A 16,058-nucleotide genomic window follows, 5' to 3' on the forward strand; every position below is an offset into this window, starting at 1 on the left:
CAGTAATGGGTGTGGCAGTCCTTTGTGTGAGGGCAGGCTACTGCCCTTTGACATGTAAGTGTCAGGCCCTCCACCCTCCCAGCCCAGGAAGACCCATTCAAAATGCAGATGTATGCAAGTGAGGCTGGGCATCCTGTGTTTGGGGTTTGTCTTTGTCTGTGTGAATGCTCAAGGGAGCTGTCAACTGCACCTAGCTAGACGTGGATTGTAAGGCACAGAAGGATTTAAGTGCGGAGAAATGCTCACTTTCTAAAAGTGTAATTTCTAAAATAGTAATATTAAATCCAACTTCACCAGTCAGCAGGATTTTGTATCACCATTCTGGCCATACTAAATATGACCTTCCTACTCCTTTCAGTTCAGCAGCTACCACTCCCACAGTATATGAGGGTTGACCTACTGTTAGCCTATGAAAGGAGCAGGCCTCACAGCAGTGCAAAAACGAATTTAGAAGTTTTACACTACCAGGACATGTAAACTACACAGGTACATGTCCTGCCTTTTGTCTACACAGCACCCTGCCCTATGGGTTACCTAGGGCCTACCTTAGGGGTGGCTTATATGTAGAAATGTAGAAAAGGGGAGTCTTAGGCTTGGCAAGTACTTTTAAATGATAAGTCGAATTGGCAGTGAAACTGCACACACAGGCCTTGCAATAGCAGGCCTGAGACATGGCTAAGGGGCCACTTAAGTGGGTGGCACAATCAGTGCTGCTGGCCCACTAGTAGCATTTAATCTACAGACCCTGGGCACATATAGTGCACTTTACTAGGGACTTAAAAGTAAAATAAAAAATCCAATTGGGTATGATCCAATGTCATCATGTTTAAAGGGAGAAAGCCTGTGCACTTTAGCACTGGTTAGCAGTGGTAAAGTGTGCAGAGTCCTAAAACCAGCAAAGACAGTATCCAGAAAGTGGAGGGAGGCAGGCAAAAAGTTAGGTTGACCACCCTAAGGCTTTTAGGTCTAACACCCTGCCCTTGATTTAGGGATGAAATTAATAGGAAACTATGCCACAGTATCCTCAATTAGTTTAGGAAATATTAAAAGGGAAGCAGCAGAAATGGCCACATGCCAATGCCGCTAGCAGGTTCCATTGGTAGACCAGGAGTGTGAATTTCGGAAGATTATTGCTGGAACCTATACATGTTTAGGTTGAGATAATTTGGGGACCAGACCAAATAAGCCAGAGCTTAAAGGCAGTTCTGACAAACACAATACCAAGCAAGCACCAGATTGTTCTAAGAAACACTGGGATAAAGAAAAAGGAAAAAGAAAGTAACAGGGAGAGTCTCTGCAACCGGAGCTCTTATAATTTATATAACTGTGATAATTTAAAACAAACTGACAGGTATCAGTATACTGATACATGCACTTCTCGTTCCTTTCATGATTTATCTGACAAACGGTCTGAGAGAGCGAATTGGTCAGAGCACAGACAAGAAGAGCATGTGAAAGCAAAAAGGGACTCACAAACCTCATCTGACATCATCTAAGTTTAGACCAAAAGTCTAAGTTTACCTTTGTGAATCAGGCCCTTAGACTTTTGGTCTAAGTTTTCCTTTGCGAATCGGGCCCATGATGTTTAATAAAGTATCATAAGGATTCCAGCAATGGCAAAGTGAGACAGGTAATACATATAAGAGGTCAACTTTGCCATAGCTAAAATCCTTAACATGCTTTACTTTAGACTAAGGGCCTGATTTAGAGTTTGACAGATGGGGTTACTCCGTCACATGTGTGACAGATATCCTGTATTAGAACATTGGAATGCTGGGGGCTCCATTGAAAACAATGGAGTGCAGCGGGCTTTTACTGGCCGGTAAAAGCCCACAGCGTCAACATTCCAATGTTCGCTTTGTTCACAGCAACAGCTGTGAACAAAGCCCCACGGAGCCCGAGGGGATTTTAATCCCCTCGGGCTCCGTGTTTTTTTTTTTTTTAATAGAACATTTTGCCCTGAGTGGCAGAATGTTCTAATAGCCTTAGAACCCGCCGTAGCGGGCTCTACCGGCTATTAAAGTCCCTCTCCCTTGTTAAATGCCCTCGCCATCGGCTCGGGCATTTAACGCAGGGAGTGGGCCTTTAATAGCCGGTAGAGCCCGCTACGGCGGGTTCTAAGGCTATATTATGATCCCATTATATCTTGAGGGAATTGTAATAGGGCGGATGGGATATTCATCAGGTTTGTGACGGAGTAACCCATCCGGTAAATCAGCCCTATATTTTTCTGAGTCTGCCTTAATGGATTCAGCCTTTAAGCTGTTTGGTTTAGTGAGTTAACTACTGTGCTGTATCAGCTGGCATATCAAAGACCCCAGAAGACAACATGCTAATTTGAGAGCTGTCACTTGCTTGAGGAAGGAGGTGGGACTAGAATCGCCATTGCCATTACCAAGCATTTACCTGCTGATTCGTGGGGGAGGGGAATACTCTTTTGTCTCTGCTTCCCAGCAGTGGGTACTTTTGGAGGGAAAACGCAGGTCTGGGCGAGAGGAGATTACGTAAAACAGACCTTTCTCTTAATTCTGGATTGAGATAACATTTTTAATCAGACTCAAAACAGAGCACAGGGCAGGAGAGAGGCAGAAGAGACGTTGGGCTGGTTCCTTTAGTGCAATTTAGGGATGCAGGGTTGATTTGGCTCCACTAAGTTGGGTGAGGGCCCTACCAATGATGAAAACACTACTTTCCTTGTTACGGTACTGCGCTGACTGATGTTTTGTGAATCAGGCCCACTGGGTTCATGTACTGTCTATTAAGGCAAATTTGTTAGTATAATCACATAAAAAATACCTTTGAATGAATCAAAATGCTCTATTAAGAAACTGCATTCTTCAATAACTTTGTCTTCTATAGTTGACTTTCCCATGCCAAAGTCTCTCAACGTTGTTATTGTAAACCTTCTCATCACCTTCCAGTTCTCTCCGTTAGATAAAATAAGACCTAGGTAAAGAGGTAGAAAATATAAAGGAATTTTTATTGGTGAATGGATCTCTGATAAAGTGACTTATTAGAACAAACAAACAGCAGACTATCAGTAGTATATAATGAAAATACAATATGTGGTTCTCTTAACGTGATGATGTAGGTATTGTTTTTGGTAGAACTCCTTTTTATTTAGCAATCAGTTACCAAAAGTCTGTTCTGATACTGATAATGTTGCATGTAACAGAACTACTTGTGTTCTGGAAGGAACATTTACATAGCAAGAGACTTTTCATAATACGAGATGGTTCTCTTGAAGTTGGAAATTTAAATATAGGGCATTCCAACATTTGGAACGATGCACAATCATTGATGTTTATTCGATGATCACTGCAGATATATTTCCAAATATCAGACAATCAGTTCTCTGTTAATTATTACCTAAGGTCAGTGTAAAAACAGCGTTGGGGTATGTTGACCTGGGTTATCGCGGTCACTAAACCTAGCTAAGGCCATTTCTTCTTAACTTCCTTTAGGTACATAGCTTCAGTATCCAAATGGGAAGCACAATTAGAAAATGAGATATCTAAAATAATTCATCACAAACGTTGACTAACTACGTGAGTCAGATCAAAATTGATCACTCCACCCAAGTTTTGGTTGCTACTTAACCTGTTATGACAAACAGTTCTGGCGCGTGACCCGCTGTGTCGCTGTGTTGCTGGGTTCATCCACTAGTTGGGAGGTTCCTGTATTGTGTATGTTGCTAGTCAAGTCTCGGCCATGTTTATTTTCGGGTTAAAAAAGGCGGAGGTTTTTAATCATCCACACAAAACATTTGGGAACAGTGCATGAGGTAGGCCCTCATTGAAACTATGTCAGATGATGCTGGCAAGGAGAAGGTTCAGGCCCTCCCACACTGTAAATGTGCTTTGCTGCCCTTGTGAGGAAGCTGAGTGTGTTCTGCCTGCAGTGGAGAAGGGAGCTCTGCTTAGTTGGCCGTTGCATATTTGCTGTTCAGCACAGATTAGTGCTATGCACATTTACCTTAACATGGTGCCATTTAACGAATTCTTTTCTGTGTGTCATATATATCTCTAATGTTATGCTAAGAAACTGTATCTAATGTGTCAATAACAAAAGATAAGCTAATTTACCATTTCCTTTATCCATCTTTTGAAATATTGGGATTCTTGCTCGTTCTCCAAACTCCTCAGCATGGTTTATTAAGGCATCCTTCACCGTCTCATAACCTGCTAGAACAACAGCTTTTTTCATGCCCATCTGAATGCTGAATACAGGTCCATATTTCTTCGATAACTAAAAAAAAGTACACTTTTAGAAGTTGGGGCACGAAGATGCACGCTGGTAGAAAGACCCAGGAGGCAAGGAAGTGCACCACGAGGGTCTTTATTAAATAACAATTTACAAGTAAGAAATCCCCACCAGGAGCCAGACCTCAGCTGTAGAAAGAAACTCAAACCGACAGGGACAGAACACTCAGATGAAAGGCATCATACATTACATTACATTACATTACAACTCTACACCAGGGTATAATAGAACGCACACTAGGCTAGAACAGAAAACATGATATCACACATCTTTCCTATCATACAGCACAAGAACATAACAAAACACTAGAACAGAACACATAATTGCCAAAATAAAAAAACAAAATGTATTTGAATACACAAATAATACTGAAACAATAAAACAAAAATAGAACCTTAGAGACCAGACACCGTACTAGAATTTAGTGAAAAGCTAAACACGACAATATACAAATTCGCACAGATCAAATGGCATCATACCCAAGCATACATACACACACACATACACAGGGAAAAGAAAAATGCATCCACATGGCACACACAACCAAATATAACCATCAACACTAATAATATGCATGGGCACCACACCCAGTGTATACTCTTCCACACTCTTCCATGCTCACAAAGCCCTCCACGACACTGGACCGGCCTACCTCAACGAACCAGTAAACTTCCACATACAAACTCGACAGCTCCGCTCCGCCGCCCTCGCTACAGTTCCCCGCATCCAACGCACCACCTCCGGCGGCAGATCCTCCTCCCACCTCACCGCCAAGACCCTCCCCACCAACCTACGCAAGACCCAGGACCTCCTAACCTTCAGAAAGCACCTTAACACATGGCTTTTTGAGCAGTAACCGGCAACCCTCCCCTCCCAGCGCCTTTAGACCCCACCGGGTGAGTAGTACGCTTAAGAAATTATTTGATTAATTAATTCATTCATTCAGACAGCACACAGAAATACAATCTAGTGAAGTTCCTACACTATACACAAAGAGCATGTGGGCCTTCCCTACAGCGGAGTACACGCCCTCCATGCAAACAGCACATGAGCTTTCAACTTAGTGGAGTACACACCATCCACGCAAACAGCACATGGGCCATCACATTAGTGATGAACGCACACTCTAGACAATGAGCATGTAGGCCTTCTACCCAGTAAGCACCACACAAACAAACATATGGAAGTAAGACCCAGTAGAGTACACACCCTCAATGCAAACAACAAATGGGCCTTCAACCCAGTGTAGTACACATCCTACATGCAAACATCACATGACTATCCAAACGAGTGGAGTACGCATTCCCCACACAAACAAAACACAATCATCCCAGTGGAGTATGCACCTTCCACGCAAACAGCTGACAGACCTTTAACCCAGTGGAGTATACCCACTCCCCAAACGGCACACATGCATTAATACTCTGAGGCCCACACTCCCTTCCATGCAACAACAACCAAAAGTATGCCTATGGACATGGGTCCAAAAGTATCAAGATTTTGCGTTGCCCTTGCACCATGCAAGGCAACACTGGACAATGCAAACCTAGAATAAAATTTACCATGCCACGCAGAGGCATCCTGCATGGCTTGGTAAATCTGGTGTAAAGCAAGGCAGCACAAGTCACTGCCTTGCGTTACATTGTGCTAGAAAGGTATTTTATGAGGAAGTGTGGGATTTCCCAGGGATCTGCCCATGTATTATGAAGCATTGCCATATTTGCCGAAACTGGTAGACCTAACAATGCATCTGAATTGTACGCCTTCTCGATAGAGGCACAACAAGGAGAAATATGTTTTTTTCCCCCTTTGTTGGTTACTCTTTCTAAGTATGCAGCATTATGCAGCACACCTAGGGTAAAGTGCCTCTAGGACTGTTTTCGTGCAGAAAAGGTGTCCCTTTCCTTAGGGCAACAATCCTGCGTGTAACAGAGGCACCTCCCCAAGGATGCCAGCAATGGTGCTAGGCTCTACTGAGTCCACTAATGCAAAGAGAGAACAGGAATGCTGCATTTCTTCATATATATTGTGCATTAGTGCCCTCTCCTTTTCACTCAGCGCAGCTTTACGTTGCATTAAAAAATCATAAATCAGGGCCACAATGTGTCAAAAGAAACAGTGGTCCCTAATATAAAAATCAAAAGTTAATTATATGCATTGTCTAGTTTTATAGTTGAAACAAATGATACATTGTGAGAAATAGTGTTGCAAGAAAAGAGCAAATGAGGTAAAAACGTGCTTGGTGCTCTAACAAATGTGGGATGTGTAAATACAACGAGAAGCACGCCTGGAATGTATATACAATAGGCAAATTAGAGTTTGGCACGCCTTTCTACAGGAGAGCTAAAAAATAAAAAAGCAGCACAAAAGGGCCAGAAGGACTAAAAGAGTAACGTCCTTCATTACCACCCAGAATCGTCATCCATCTGCAGAAAATGATCCTGTCCAGCTGATTCAAATATTCCCATCAGGCTACACATCAACAAAAGGAACAACACCAAGGACCCAGCAGTCAAAGACCCAGACACTCAGACACCCCCACTCTCAAAGACAAACAGGGGAGGGCAGGATCCTGGTGCGGCCCCAAAGACTCTGTCTCCCCAACTGATAAACAAGGAGAGGATGGATGCAAGCACTCTGGCCACTTTAATCAATGAGCCAAGCACAGATGCCTTCGGGCACCCCACCTGCGCCTCCATCAATGTGACTACACTGTCTCACAGACAGCCCATTGCTTTGGCAATTTTCGTCCGCACTCAAATCGTGTCTTCAACAGTGGAAGCCCCGGGCACTGAACTAACTAACATTCCTCTGGCACACTGGGGCCTAGTACAGGAACCAGTGGCTGTAAGGTGACCAAGGGAGCATTGGAAATAGTGCTAATCACCACAAACTATATTAAACGCCATTGTGACATCTTTAACAGGGCCAACATACTTCACCTACTCAAATATATACCATTCGTGACCCACATCGACTCAGATGATATCACCTGGGTTAGGTTCCAAAAACTCCCTGGAGATACCCATGGTGAGTCAAAGCTCAAGGAAGTGGCCCTTTTTGTGGAATGGGAGATATACATTAAACAAAATCAACCAGAGAAATATCCATACGTGCTTCAGGCCCAGTCACTGAAAAGGAGGGCCTACTCTCTTTTGTGATGGACAAACAGCATTGTACAAGCCCCCAAATATCAAGCTGAGCTTAAGAAGCAAAATATCATGCACAAACATTCAAAGGGTTGGTTATCCCCGGGAAGCCAAAATGGAATATGAATACATACAAGGGGCTCCCCCCCGCCCTGGTTCCCCAACTATGGAATCCCTAACACCACCAACTCTTGGACTCAAGGCAAACAAAACATCCCAGGGTGGCTGTCCCTAGCCCACATCTAACAATCATTTCTTGGAATGTGGCAGACCTCAAGAAAATCACTGATGACAATTCAGCTCTTGAGTACCTCCATAAAGATGACATTCTATGCTTTCAGGATACCTGGGCCAGCAGAACAACAATGCTCCAAGGCTAGTATGAATTTCCTACTCCAGCAATAAAGCATACCATCTTTGGACGACCATCTGGAAGACTCTCCATTTTTGTCAAGCACGCCCAAAAAATAAAGGCCACTGCAATATTCACCAATTCTCACACACTCCAAGCTTTGCTTGTCAAAGACCTAAAGTGTGACCTTCAACCTCTCCAAATGCTGCTAATTAATTGCTATGTCAACCCTGCACAGCACCTGAAAAAACAGGCCACAAACTCTCTTGTACCTGCAACTGAATAGCTATTAAATAAATACGACTCTGATATACCAGTAACAGCTGGAGACTTTAACACCAGGGCCCTGGGCAGTCAGACTAAATTAACTAGGCCATCTTCAGATGCTGTACCATTTCAGAGCTTCCTTAACAACTATATGCTAGTGTCTGCGCAGTTCCAAAAAGAAGCTAAAGAACTGCAATGTCAAATTCCTCCTACTTTCAGGAACATATCCACCATTGACTACATTTTTATTAGTGAACTACTGACATCAAAGCTCTGTACCTTCAAAGTTGATGATGGGGGCAAAAGTGTCCACAGATCTCTGTGCGTAACTCTGCAATTAGACATCAAGGCTTCACTTCAACTACTGCATCTCGGTGAACCAAATGGGGAAGAACACCAAAAGGTCCGCCCCAGAATCAAATGGACAGTCAACCTTGGGGAACAACTAAATAATAGCATTGTAGATAAAGAGCTAGCAGCTAAGTCACTCAGCACGCTCACACCTCTGGCGCACTTTGAGGACATTGTTGCAGACCTCCACACTGCTCTGGGGGGCAGATCGAGACCCACTCAGATAAGAAATTCCTTCATTTGACCCATAAGCCCTTCTCACCACAATCAAGGACTTGGTCACAATTCAGCGTAAACTCCGAAGGGCCTTAGGAGGCAAAGGACAAGGTGATAAAAACTATTCCGGGCAAAAGATTTCAGCATACACAGGAGCTTACAGGCTGAAAGTATGGCAACAAAAGAAAAAACAGAAGATGAATGGTTGAAGATCTTCACTGTTCTACAATGAGAGAAACATTCTCCTTTTGGGAGCAAATAAATAGTCTCAGCAACTTTACCCAGACCAAGGAGAATGGGGTGGTGAAAAAGGAGTGGATTGCTTACACTAAGCTCCTATATACAGGCAAGCGAAATAATACCCACCCAGCCAACTCCTGCCTCAGACTGCCATGCGCTACCAGCATTCCCCATCACATAGGCCTCAGTTATAGTCACCATAAGTAAAATGAGGAGATACGATGCCTCCAGACCCAACGGCCTCCCTGTCTCAGTCCTTAAAACAGCTCAAGACTTCTGGACAGGGATACCCACCCCACACTTCAACCATGCCCTCACGACTGCAACGATTATGATCTCATGGAGGGAGTCAGTTCTCTTCCTGATCCATAAAAAGTGAGATTGCTCAACATGAATGCATCCTACTGGAAGAGCTGGAGACGTGGATAACAGAAAAAAATAATCTGCCCTTATTTCCAATCTGGGTTTAGGGCAGAAAGTTCCACAATGAACATTTTCATAGCACTAGCATGCCTGTTGCACAGTGCCACATGCAGCAAACAACCACCCTTGTTTTTTTGCTTGGGTCCGGATAAAATCAGGCCCCACCAGCGCAACCGCAGAGGTCCCTACCAACAACAGACTAAAACAGGGCTGTGTGTTGGCCCCTCTACTTTTCAATCTTTATAAGGTCGACCTGGGTGGCAATGGAAGGCATTAGCCTAGTCACACCAAGGCTGGGAACTGTGCACCTCCCAATTCTGCAGTACGCAGACAACACTGTGATCATGTACCAACCAACAACAGGCCTACAGAGAGCTCTTGACGCACTCCACAGTTTCAACCAGACGAACAAACTTCAGGTGAACCGGGGAAAGAGAGAAATTGTCATCTTTGTAAAATACCCTCATAAGAAACAAGGACACTGGCAGCTTGGGGACCTACAAATTACAACGGCTGCCAACTATAACTATCTAGGGGCCTGTTTCACGGAAGAGGCCAAGCCTATGGCCCATCTAAAGCATCTCAGAAGCAAGGGCGCTGGAGTCATTAGCAGCCTGAATTGCCCAACAGCTGAAACAATGGTAACAGTCCTGAGAGCGAAACTGATACCAGCAGCCCTAAATTAAGGCCATCTAGCCTTCCCTGGCATGCTGGAAATGAAACTCAGGAGCTCATTATTCTTAGCATACAAAGAAATCTTTTATGAACACCGGCAAGCCAGAAGAGTGAGGCTGAGACTGGAGCTGGGCCTCGGGAGAACGGAAGTTGAATGCCAAGGGGGTCTACTGAAATAATACATCAGGACCTTGCAGGCCACTGACAACACACTCAAAGCACAACTTGAAACTATCTTCGAGATGGAGGACTCCCCCATGTCAAGCATATTTAGCAGAGGAAATCAGAAGCTTGAAAATCAAGGCCGGTAATCTACACTGCCCAAACATACCATTTTCAGCCTGGAAAAGAGCATTGAATGCGCAGGTCAAGAAAATCTAATTTGCCTTAGATATTGAAAGTCTCCATTGCAGCTCCACCCCAAAGGCACTGGGTGCCTCCTACACACCAGGGAAATCTCAACCCTACTTCCACCAAGACCTCACAGTCCCTACACACAGGAAAATTACTTTTATGAGGCTCCTCACCATACCTATTATGGATTTCAACCCCTCCTGGGTGAGGCGGGAAGAGGCAATATCCTGCAGACTATGTAACTATCGCAGAGAATCCTGCATCCATCTTTTGTTCTGTTGCCCTAAACCAGCCAGCAACCGTCATCACCTGTTAGTCCCCTTATTCCAGGCCTATGGAATAAGAACCTGCAGTAAAGCCTCATACTTGAGTTTCTCCAACAACTCTCCAATGACCTTAGCAAGGTTGGTGAAATTTACAGACGTTATTCGATCAGCACTCCTGAATGTCACAACAGGAAGACACTTGCTCAGTTCCAGCGTGACCTATCCACTTTTTCTTCTCCCCTTTTGGGGTTCAGAGCCCTGGTCCATTTTTGTGCCCCCGCACCTCGAACATCTTAAAGGATTTATGCAAAGACAGTCTCGCCTTTATTATGTTATGTTAATTATTTTTATAGAGAGCTCGAATGCCAAAATAGGCGTCATGGTGCTAGCTGAGAGCCATGAGAAAAGTCCTAGTAGCCTGAGTCCTGGATGAACATCTTAATAGCCTTATTCCTGGTAAAAAGCCATGTTTTCAATGCCTTCCTGAAAAGATTAATCAAGGGCAATGGAACTGAAAGCTAGGGACAATCAGTTTTTTTGTAAGGCTAGATCTCAACAGTCTAATGGGTGCAAACCAAACAAATTTCTCCCGAAGAAAGGCAGGACCCTGCCATGCAGCGGCTTATAGGCGATACAAAGAGCCTTAGAAAGAATACACTTTCTAACTGGGAGCCAATGTAAGTGCCGAATGGCAGAAAAAGTAGAATGATATTTCGGAATCTTGGCCAGAGTTCTTGTTGCCACATTCTGTGATGTTTGAAGTTTGTTCCAAACGTGTTGATGAGTGTTTAATTAGTGTGCATTTGCATAATCGATTTTAGATAGAACCAAGGCAGTAACAACCGTTTTTCGAGAATTGATCGGAAGGAACAGCAAAATGTTCTTGATCAATCTAAGAATGAAGTAAGCAGCTGATGTAAATCCATTGACTTGACATTGAAGGGAAAGTTTGTCATTTATGATGACTCCTGGATTCCTGACAGTTCTGACAGGTGCAAGAAGTGCGCCTATGTCAGAGCTATCGTGTACAACATTGTTATCTGTTGGTTGAGTCGCAGGAGGCGTGATGGCAAACTTAGAGTAGACATCTTCTACCTTAAGCCGGAAAGCTTCTGCCACTATGTTACATCAGGACTGACTAAAGTTGTTGGTGGTGTTAGAGGAATTTGAAGCCAGTTTTTTTACCATAATAAATAACTCCTTGGATGAATTAGCAGCCAAATGTATTTTATCAGTTGTCCAACCAGCACTTTGCACTTTCACACTGTTTGCTTTAACTCTTTGCTCTCAAAAGGCATAAGCAAATACAGTCTGACCCTCGTGTCTAGACATGCTGCACCACAAACACTTTGCACTCTTTCGTCGTTTGCTTTAAAACTTCGCTTTTTATCTTATGACATTCTAAACATTCTACACATTGTAACGCCTTTTATAATACCATTTCCTTTTTAAAAAGTACTGCTGACAGTTTTTCTTAACATGGTTTTAACATTGTACTTGTTCTTAGGAAAATGCTGCGTTTTATTGTTTACATGTAATCATTAAATGCAGTGATTTTAAGTGATCTATCATGAATGAATGAACTCATTATTATGTCTGACTGTGAAAACAAAGTAAATGGGTTAGAGACAACCAAATTTTTTCGTTTTATTGGGTCGAGCCTAGGCAGCGCATGAGCTGTCTCTCCGGGACATTTAATAATTGGTATGTGGCTTGACAGTCCGCCCACTGGCTTTTCATTGGTTTATTTGATTGTCTTGTAAAAAATCTTCCTTTGTAGTGGTTAATTTGGGTCTAGTTCCTCCTTTTATAGTTGTTTGGTAATACCTACACAGCACCGCCTAACTACTGTAAACTTTCCCCCAATGTGTTGAAGTATTTGGTTTGGAACTATATTTTCTTTTTCTTTGCTTTTGTTGAATGTGCATGCAGCTTTTGTTTTGGTTGGGTTTGTAATTGAAAATGTGTTTGTGAGTTTCCGATTTTCTTTTTTGGGTTGGAAGCAACGTGTTTATATTTTGTTGAACTGGTGCATAATGAATGGCACTTTTTTGTAAATACTACGGAGTGTGGTGGGAAAGCAGTATATTAAAGGGAACTTTAAAAGAAAGTGCTCTTATATTGTAGCGTATTTTTTTTTAAAAATGTGTATGCATTTTATTTGCAGTTTATAAGTTTAAATCTTAATATAGATCAGAGGGCTTTTTTGTTCTTAAGGAGCTGTCATAGGAGCAGTAAGATTTTTACTCCGTCTTTCGTTATCCGAATGCACCAAAAGCGTTCATGCTGGTAGAAATTAATTCTTATTATTAAAGCATTGCAAAAGCTTTATCAGCTTAATTATCAATCTCACTAACGCACTGAATAGCAAATCATTTCACTAAACGGAAAATACAGTAATAGCCATTTAACCCACTTCTGTGCAATTTCCAACAAGTTGTACTTTTGTAAATTCTTGTGTTTAGATTCCCTTATTATTTCTGACTTTACTATATTAAATGTGCTCTTCTCTCTACATGGTTGGCTTCAGCAGTGACTTACAGTGTGTGTGTGGGTGGGAAGTTTGACATCCTGCTGTTTCTACCAACTCAGTTAATGTGTATTCCACATATGAAGCAGACACAAAGATAGCGATCTTTACTACAACCATCATTTGGGCTTGAATATCCCGTCCCTGTTTCCTTTCACAACATGTCTAGAAATGTTTTTAATGTTTCACCCTACTCCAGACTTTTAGGCACAATCTTCCCTCTTTTTTAATCAATGTAAATCCCTTACAATTAGCTTACATTGTCAAAGTAGCCAAAAAGCCAACATTATTTTTTTTTTAGTAGTAAAAGCTTATTTCATAAAACTGGTGTTGCTTTATTTTTTGTGGAGAGGAAACTCACATTTTTACATACAATTTATTTACTTATTTGTCTTTTGATTATGTATATACATTACTTTTATGAAATTAACTGCAGCAATATTTTCAGCTTATTTATTTTTAAATTGCAAACTGTCATATGTAAAACTGTGTGGCTTTCTTTTCCGTATTTTATGTAGCTTTAGCGATTTGGTGAAATACTTTACACACACAACTTATATATCTCCCTTTTCAAACTTTCCTTCACTCATACGCACGCTATCCTCCACCTCTAAGCAATTCTTTAACATACAAAAAAGCCCCTCACTTAACATCTGTAAGATTCTTTCCATGTTCTTTCTCTCTTGCTCTCACACTATTACTGCTCCTCTTTCTCAATATAAGTAACAACTATATCTTAAAGCTGCCTATCCCTTTCTTACGTCCTATCAATCTATTCTCTACTACTATCACCACTATCTATTCACCAAAACAAATAATTCTATTACACAAATATACTAAACAACACACAATTCTACAAAACACAAATAAACAACTAACTATTACAATAGTACACACATAACTATATTTACACACCATATACATATAATACACAACAAAACACATAACTGAAAAACATTATCATTTACAATGCCAATAGCTCTAACTCTAACAAATGTGAGACCTATTGCATTGCAAATGCTTGTTTAATCAAGTAACTGTTTCAGAGAGGGAGACTTTCGAATTGACTAAACTATCGGCAAACCCCTATTTTGTTATCCCAGTATACAGCGGTACTGAAGTTGAAGATCTAACCATGAGAAAGACACCTTTAAATACGGTGTAGGTTTGGCATTTTTTTTCCAGAAAGGCTGCAAGTTCTAAAAGGTGGAAGGAAAGAAACCAGCTTGCATTGCCCCTGCAATGATACCCCTCTGCAAACCCTCATGCACATTTCCTTCTGCAAAGACTACGAATTTTCTAGGAAAAACATACTTAAAACCGATTCCATTATCATCGACAGGCATACAAATATGTTTCTATTGATGTTAAACACGCCCTGACCAGTGTGGCAGTTTCTAGATTTTTATCAGCTGCAATAAAGTTTACAACAATAATGAGTGAGTATTAAAAGTAAAGAATTGTTACACTAAAGAATATATATTTATGTCTGATTTTTTTTCTTTTTTATTACTCTTGCCAGTTTTACTATTTGTAGTTCTTTTTACTTTTATCTTGTCAAGTGTTTTTATTAGATACGTTTTATGGATTTACGAAATAAATTGTATATGTAAGACCAACTTAAAATGCAAATATAAAGGCGGTTACCTCAATTCAAATATTTTCAGGTGAATTTCAGCTATATTTGTGGCCATCGGAATTATATGATTCTGCCCCAGAATTATTTTTTGCATAATTATGGATTTGTCACATTTGCCATATCATCCAGCCTCTGCTGCATGTAGATTTAAAAAAAAAAGTGTGTCCAATCCAAAGAGAGATTATGTGCAGCAGGGTAGCCCAAACAACACGTGGAACCATGGGCAATATGAAAGTATACAACACGTATATTAGGTAATATTGATAATAGAATTTCAATGAGTAATAGTGAGCCAGACAGCTTAGACAAACAAAAACAGAAATAGACAAAACAAAGCAATTGGCCCACTTATTAATTTTAAAAAAGCGTGTTACATTCACAATGCTCATCCATTGAAAGGAAAATATAAAGAATTTATCACAAAAAATAACTGAAAATCTAAATCAGGCCCTTAGTCTCTGAAACGGACGCACAAATCCTTTGGAAAGGCAGGGTTGCCGGCGAAATCCACTGAAGTGCTCTTGAAGATGGATGGCTGCTGGATGAGGCCCTTCTGAAGCTTTTGGTAGGAAAAACTCAGAGCAAGAAAGATGTAAATTTTACAGTCAACAAAGCTCTAGCATCAGGCCATTTGACTGTATAGGTCCCAAACTTGTTGTACCTTGGTTTGTTTCTAACTTCAAATGTATTTTTTTTTGGAGCTCAAAATCCCCCAGTGGAGCAAGCCTGAAGCTGTATGCATTGAAAAGTGGACACCTTTGATGCGGGGTTCCACTGGTGCTCCTTAGGTCTTAGAAGTCCAAAAAAAGTTCCAAGTCTCACTTTTTCAGAGTTTCTGGAGCAGCTTCTCCTAGATACTTCTATAACTCCTAGGACCTAAGGGAAAGTAACCAGAGGCCAGGACTCACTAGAGCAGAAGCCCCCAGCAGGATCCAGTTCACAGCTGGTTGCCATTGGTCATGTGGGCACTTTTGTAGGAAAAAAGCTTTCTGTCTGATTGGTCTGTCCCTGTAGCCACATATGAGGTCAGCCAACTGTGCCTTGGAGTCCACTTCTTAGTCTTGGGTCCAGAGAGTGTTCTGCTAAGTTATAGGTGAGGTGTCTGTCATTTTTGTAGGATTTACAAGCTATTGGTTGGGGTAACATCTGGATACCCCCTAACCAATGAGAAAAAAGTTCCTTGGGCAACTCTTTCCAATTTTGAAGCTCATTCTGTTTGCCTGTTTCAAAATTATCCAATGTTGTACCATTCTAAAGGAAATCCAAGCAGGGACAGGCTTCTGCCCATGAGGAAAGCCTATGGACCAGCCAGGGGAGTAGACAGGGAAGTGAG

The 16,058-nt window shown here is 41.7% G+C and overlaps 1 protein-coding gene across 1 annotated transcript in view; it reads right to left on the bottom strand.

Annotated features, from left to right (window-relative positions):
• The window catches only part of LOC138296717 (cytochrome P450 2K4-like), a 304,271-nt gene that overhangs the window by 198,974 nt on the left and 89,239 nt on the right, over positions 1-16,058 (bottom strand). The window contains exons 2-3 of the mRNA XM_069236118.1: positions 4,086-4,248; positions 2,797-2,946 (exon numbers count right to left, since the gene is read on the bottom strand). Of these exons, the coding sequence (XP_069092219.1) occupies positions 2,797-2,946; positions 4,086-4,248 (313 nt within the window). The remainder of the gene's footprint in view (positions 1-2,796; positions 2,947-4,085; positions 4,249-16,058) is intronic.

The sequence above is a fragment of the Pleurodeles waltl genome, chromosome 5, assembly GCF_031143425.1.
Source record: "Pleurodeles waltl isolate 20211129_DDA chromosome 5, aPleWal1.hap1.20221129, whole genome shotgun sequence".
NCBI lineage: Eukaryota > Metazoa > Chordata > Amphibia > Caudata > Salamandridae > Pleurodeles > Pleurodeles waltl.